This window comes from Amblyomma maculatum, chromosome 6 (genome assembly GCF_055883805.1).
Source record: "Amblyomma maculatum isolate TAMU_Amacu chromosome 6, ASM5588380v1, whole genome shotgun sequence".
In the NCBI taxonomy this organism is placed as follows: Eukaryota; Metazoa; Arthropoda; class Arachnida; order Ixodida; family Ixodidae; genus Amblyomma; species Amblyomma maculatum.
The window spans coordinates 188,375,313-188,382,279 of record NC_139349.1 but is presented as its reverse complement, the minus strand read 5'-3'; the positions used below and the strand labels follow the sequence as shown (position 1 = coordinate 188,382,279).

The following is a 6,967-nucleotide window of genomic DNA, read 5'->3' as shown; positions in this document are numbered from 1 at the left end:
TTGGTGTCATTTTGTTCACCAATAACTGGGCTGCATGCTAAAGCATTAAATCTTTCCATGTGATTGGAAAACAAAAGTGGCACAGTGACTAAAACTTTGAATGCAGTTTTCTCAGCTTTGTTTATTTGGTAAAAAGCCTTGCCTTACGGAACTTTTCATAATGTTTGCATGCACGGATTTTATTGAACTTGGTATCATTTTTTTCAGTAAAATCTCAGCTACATCCTAAAGCTTTCCGTTTTCGATAAAGTCTGATAGACTAGCAATTAGATCAGATGTAAACTAATTACTCCCACATTGTTTTTTTTCTCCCAACTTTGTTATTCATTCATTACCTATATAATGACTTCTTAAAAACTTTCTTAGCTTTAGGATGTGCAGTAGGCTCTTGGAAATGACAGCATATTTTTAAAACCAGTTTTTTTAATTAAGAAATTGCCGTAATGGCCCGTAAGAAAAGACACTATGTGCGGTACATTATCTTGCCATATTTTCATGTCTAGATGAGGTATTTCAAATCTAAATACATATTTGGAATCACCATTCAAAGATATATCACCATGGCAATTTTCAGCAAGATAGGTTAAGAAATAAAAAAGAAGTTTTTAAGACCCTCATCCCCCCTTAAGAGGTTCGCAGGGGTCAAGTGGATGCAGCTAGCACAGAACCGGGTTAATTGGAGAAATATAAGAGAGGCCTTCGCCCTGCAGTGGGCATAATCAGGCTGATGATGATGATGATGATGAACTTTGCAATTCCCCTCTTAACAAGTTTGGAGTGTGCACAATCATACGGAAACAGTGGCTTGTTGGTGCATATTTCCAGTAAATCTGATCATCCTGGAATAAAAGGTCAATATCAAGGAACCGGATACCGTCCGCTGATGGCAACTCATGAGTAATGATTAGAGGCGGGAAGCCTGTGCGTATGAAATTTAGTGTGTTAGTGGCAAGTGATTCAAAAGAACCAGAACACAGTCAAGGAAGATTAAATAGTCGTCAACGTATCTAAAAACTTTTGTTACTTTCAAGTCAGCAAGGTGGCTGACTTAAAATTAAGAAAAATAAAAAGGTTAACAGGCTACAAGCACAAACTGAGCATCGATAATTCACTCAGCAACATGGCACAAACCAGCATAGGTGATGTAGTTTACATCAGCTCCTGCCTTTGTGTATGAAGAAAGACAAGAAAAGAGACACACCACCAGTGAGTTGTAGCCTCCTCTCCTTATCTTCCATCCTTCTACATTGGTTTCATCTTCACACGCAATATGAATCAACTTGACCAGCAATTTACGCTCTTGTGTAGTGGGACCAACTTTTTATTATTCCCAATTTGTGTTGCAGAAAACGTGTTAAAGATTCTTAGTAAAAGTCAATTTGAAATTTTTGAGACGATAACCGAGAAATGTCCCTACATCCAAGCGATCTCAGATGGGGGTCTCAAATCCACCGAGATGCCCTATAACAGTCGTCAAAAGTGTACAAAACAAACAACTGAGCTAAATGCAGTCCCACCTGGTAGCAGGCTCCGTCTGCGGTGGTGGCTGGCAAAGTCCGTGCGTGCTGAGCCGCTCTGGTTCTCCTGCACCAGCCGTGGGGGGAGCACCACCCCTCCACTGCCCTCCTCCTCAGCTGCATCGTCCTCAGCTGCAAAGTGGTTTCATTTGCACCACAGTTTTTCTTACAGTCAGTTTGCAACACTGCATGCCCCTATCTTCAGCCACAGTGCATCTCATTTGTTGCCTACCTTGAAAGCTAGGCAAATTAACCTGACTTGCAGTAAATGACACCGGTGCCCTGCCATTGTACAGATGGCAACTTGTGTGTCATCACTTAGGGCTGTTCATAACTAACAACTTTTTAAGGTTAGACAAAACATCCCTGGATGTTTACCAAGATTCGTTATTTCTGAAATGCGAGACAAGATAAATACAATGAAACTATCTTACCATCCTTAATGACATGTATGAGAAATGCTTATTGCTCATAACTAGGGCAATCTGAATTGGTAAAAAAATTGCGCTGAACCATATACATCAAAAGAAAGAAGACGAGACACAACGCCTGTGTCTCGTCTTCTTTCTTGTGGTGTGTATGGTTCGGAACAATGTTTTTACCAAGTCAAGTATGCACCAACTACGTGTTAATGTAATATGGACAGTTCTAAGGCAAAAGCCTTTACTGGCTCACGACTCGCTAGCGTGCGCACGCATGCGTTAGCAGCGAGCATCCGCGAGAAGTGTCCCACTTCCCCACGAGATTCCGTGGCATTCCATTTGTCAATCATACCAACATCGTCATCAGGGTAATAAAAATCCCGAAAAATCCTGTCTCCACCGGGAACCGAACCTCCATCCCTCAGATCCCCAACCGAGCGCTTTAACCAACTGCGCCAGCCCGGGATCGTGAAGCACACATCATAATTCTTGTGAGGATCACAGTAGCAGGATACTGCAAGTGACAGATACTGCACCTTTCTTTTTCTGTAAACCAATTATAGAACGCCGGTGAACTTTGATGCATTAAATGGAACACTTTACTGCCGCAGACGAGTATAAAAATACCGATAGGTCTTTTATTTGATGGCAGTGTCGAGAGAACTCGCAGTTTAACCCGGAATTTATATTTTAAATTGATTAGGAAAGTCAGGTTTTTAGAAGATGGTGGCGCCATACTGTGTCCTCTAGTTGCTAGTTGCTAGTGTCCTCTAGCATCTAAAGTGAACACACCAGAGCACGTGACTATACTACAGAGCCATAAAGAGGTATTTTGTGTTCATATCGTAGCAACAGCCTATTATTTTACAGCTACTTTTATTCTTGCTTGATTTGCTTTTAAAATGTGTTCAGAAAAAGAAACCACACAACCAAAAACACCACCATGCTTGTAGCGGCGTTGCCATCAGCGGCACTGTAATAGGCCAGAACGGTTGTTGGTATCTGGTACATGTCCCCGAGTTTATTTAGCTCATTTATTCTTTTCACTATTTTGGTACTCTCAATTATAGCTTTAACAAAACCTTTGCATGTTAGTTAATGACACATTCAGCATGAGACTTAAGTAGCATGGCAGTCATTGTGTTCATAGAGATGCATAAAATTTACTATACTAGCCGAACCATTTTAAACCAGCCATGAATCCTTACCAACTCGCCCAGTCGTCAACCTTGTTGACTAACTGAACGCAGTCAAACCAGTCTTATATTCCTAGACCTGTCCAAAGCATTTGACCCAATCCTTCCGAAACTACATCATGCATGGCTGGAAAGCTACCTTGCAGGTGCGTCGCAAAAGATGGCGTCCCACAATCAACGACCAGCAGCATCAGCATGTTTGCAGAGGAGTGCAAAATGCTAGGCAACCTTGCTTGAAAAAAATAACACAAAGAAAAAACGGTCAGCATGACTGTGACAAACAAAAGAGCCCCAATGAGTTGCCCACACACGGAAAGGCAATAAAGAAAGTGGAAGAGTATAAATATGTGGGCATCATAATTATATCAAACCTAAACTGAAATAAATTGGTCACATACATTGCTAATAAAGCTCTGGCAGCTCTGTAGTTGCTCAAACACTCGCTTAGATGCTTAGCCTATATATGTCAGTTGTGTCGGTACTTCAAAATAGAATAATATGTTCAAGTGTATTGTGCACACGATAACATTACATACATAATAAATGTGAAAAGAGGTTCCATAGTGACATTAAAAAGACAAAGATCATGGCGTCTTGCCCTATCAAGTCCTGGAGCATCAAGGGACAGGACAAGAAGCAGAAGCAGTGACAGATTTTCTCTTCTTGGGCTCCAAGATTACTACGGAAGGAGACTGCAGTCATGAAATTAGGAGACGCCTGCTTCTGGGAAAGAGAGCTATGGCTAGCCTTGACCGCCTAGTAAAGAGCAGAGACATTAGTCTGCCAACCAAGATCCGTATAACTCGTGCTATGGTCTCTCCAGTTGTGATGTATGGATGCGAGAGTTGGACTGTGAAGAAGGCTGACTACCGAAGAATTGACGCGTTTGAATTGTGGTGCTGGCGGAGACTCTTGAGAGTTCCTTGGACGGCCAGAAGATCAAATCAGTCGATACTGTCGACCATAAGACCTGACTGCTCATTGGAGGGTCAAATTCTAAAGTTAAAGCTCAGCTACTTTGGTCATCTGATGAGAAGAGAGGAGCCGCTAGAGAAAGATTTGATGTTGGGAAAGGTTGAGGGTCACCGGAGAAGGGGCAGGCAGCGAACGCAATGGTTAGATGGCATCCTCGAGGCGATGCAGATGAAGTTATGTGATGTTAGGAAGATAGAGACCGGAAAGTGTGGCGTGATATGGTCCATAGGGTCACGAAGAGTCGGACACGACTGAACGACTGAACTGAACTGAACTGAGTGACAACACTGTAATGGAACCTCCTGAACTAATTAAAGACGAGTATTGAAAGGGAGGTGGTAACAGCAATTGTATAAGTAAAAATATAATGTTTTAACAAATATAACGAAAGAGGCAAAGGGAAAAAAACAATTATGCTGAAATTACAGACTAACCCACATAGAAGTAACCTAAGACACAAAGATAAGTAGTACGATAAAAAATAATAATATAAAAACAAGAGCAGCAGCAATGTGTAAAGTAACACAAGACTAGAACACAAGTGTGCATCATATTGTTACGAGGCACGTTGAGATATTAGGAGGCGATGATACGTCGTAGCCGCAACAGTTCACCGTCAGGGACACACTCACAGGCGAACCAGACGTAGCTGCAGCGTCATCTTTCTCTACTAGCCCAGCACTTCGTCATCGTCTCTTTCACTGCGTACCGTAACAATACCCCCCGCGGAAGAAGCACTGTCCCGGTGCGTAGACTACACAGGTGAGCGCGAGATATAAGGTTTGAGACGGGCGACATGCACGACTTCTGGATGATGGTTTGCCGGAGAGTGGCGGTTCGCAGGGATAATCTTGTATGTCACGTCGGTAAGTTGCTGCAAGACCTGGTAAGGGCCCACGTAGCGGGGCAGAAGTTTCTCGCACATGCCTACACGTCGAGAAGGGAGCCAGAGGAGTACGAGGGAGCCAGGGGGCGTAGTAGGCGCCAGGGTAGTAGGCGTCACGGTGCTGGAGATCGTAACGGTGCTTTTGAGAACGCTGGGACGCACGAAGCCGGTCTCGAGCAATATGACAGGCGGCATCAGCGCGGGCGATGGCATTAGAAGCGTAACTGCAGGAGGAATCGTCAAGAGGCAGTAAGGTGTCGAAGGGAAGTAGAGGGTCGCGGCCGAAGAGTAGATAAAAGGGAGAGTATCCGGCGGTATCATGCCGTGAGGAGTTATAAGCGAATGTTATGAAAGGTAAGGAGATGTCCCAGTCACGGTGATGGTCGGAAACATACATTGACATCATATCGGTCAGGGTACGATTAATGCGCTCAGTAAGACCGTTCGTTTGTGGATGGTAGGCCGTTGTGAAGTTGTGGTGTGTAGCGCATGAGTGCAGAAGGTCATTAACAACTTTAGAAAGGAAGCAGCGACCGCGATCGGTGAGCAGTTGACGAGAAGCACCATGAAGCAAGATGACGTGATGCAATGACGTCAGTCTGCAACGTCGGAGGCACAGAGCTCTGGTTATGGCATACCGGGTGGCGTAATCGGTCGCTACGGCAATCCATTTGTTCCCTGAAGTCGATGTGGGGAATGGCCCGAGCAGGTCGAGACCAACTCAAGAAAAGGGCTCAGTTGGAACTGCGAGTGGTTGCAGGGGCCCACTAGGATGAAGAGCCGGGGTCTTCTTGCGCTGGCACAGCTCACAGGCGGCGACGTAGCGACGAACAGAGCGGTAGAGGCCAGGCCAGTAGAATCGCTGTCGAACATTGTCGAATGTGCGGGACACTCCTAGGTGCCCTGCTGTAGGAGCATCATGAAGGTGCGCAAGAACAGCAGAGCGTAATGTGTAGGGACAACAAGCAAAAGGTCTACACCATCTGGGCGCATATTGCGTCGGTATAATGTGTTATTAAGCAGCACAAACATACTGATGGGCGGGTCGGTGCTGTCGTTGCGCAGGTGATCAATAATGGGACGCAGGGAAGGATCACGACTCTGTTCGACGCCGATGTGGAGAAAGTTCGAAATGGACAAAAAAAACGCAGTCGTCAGCAGTATTGTCAGGAAGTTCAGGAGGGTCAACGGGGTGGCGGGACAAGCAGTCGGCGTCTTGATGTAGGCGGCCTGACTTGTACACAACAGTAAACGTGTATTCTTGTAATCGCAAGGCCCAGCGACCTAAGCGGCCAGTAGGGTCCTTAAGTGATGACAACCAACACATGGTCCGTCACTACGCTGAAGGGCCGCCCAAACAAATAAGGGCGGAATTTGGTCAACGCCCAAACAAGTGCAAGGCATTCGCGCTCCGTAATGGAATAATTGCGCTCGGACTGAGATAGAAGGCGGCTGGCATAGGCAATCACACGAGAGTGGCCGTGCTGGTACTGGGCAAGGATGGCGCCAATACCATGTCTGCTAGCGTCGGTGCGCAGTTCTGTAGGCGCAGACGGGTCGAAGTGCGCCAGTACAGGAGGAGCGGTGAGCGCAGAAATGAGCGTTGTGAAGGCCTGAGCTTGTTCACGGCTCCACGAGAAATTCACGTTTTTCTGCAGAAGGGAGGTAAGGGGACGTGCTAGGTCAGCGAAGTTCCGAATGAAGCGACGGAAGTAGGAGCAGAGCCCGAGAAAACTTCGCACATCACTTGTATTATGTGGTGTAGGGAACTCGCGGACTGCACAAACTTTATCAGGGTCGGGCCGCACACCATTTTCGTCAACCAAATGTCCCAGGATTTTGATCTGGTGGCGGCCGAAGCTGCATTTTTTTGCGCTGAGTTGAAGACCGGCGTGGCGAAAGACTGCCAGTATCGTAGAAAGCCGTTCAAGGTGACTTGTGAAAGTGGGAGAGAAAACGACATCATCATCA

General features: G+C 45.6%; 1 protein-coding gene across 1 annotated transcript in view; it reads right to left on the bottom strand.

Annotated features, from left to right (window-relative positions):
• Nucleotides 1-1,458: 1,458 nt before the first annotated feature.
• The window catches only part of LOC146187592 (uncharacterized), a 74,652-nt gene continuing 69,143 nt past the window's right edge, over nt 1,459-6,967 (bottom strand). Inside the window, exon 8 of the mRNA XM_084607750.1 lies at nt 1,459-1,649. Within this exon, the coding sequence (XP_084463876.1) occupies nt 1,474-1,649 (176 nt within the window). The 3' untranslated portion in view covers nt 1,459-1,473. The remainder of the gene's footprint in view (nt 1,650-6,967) is intronic.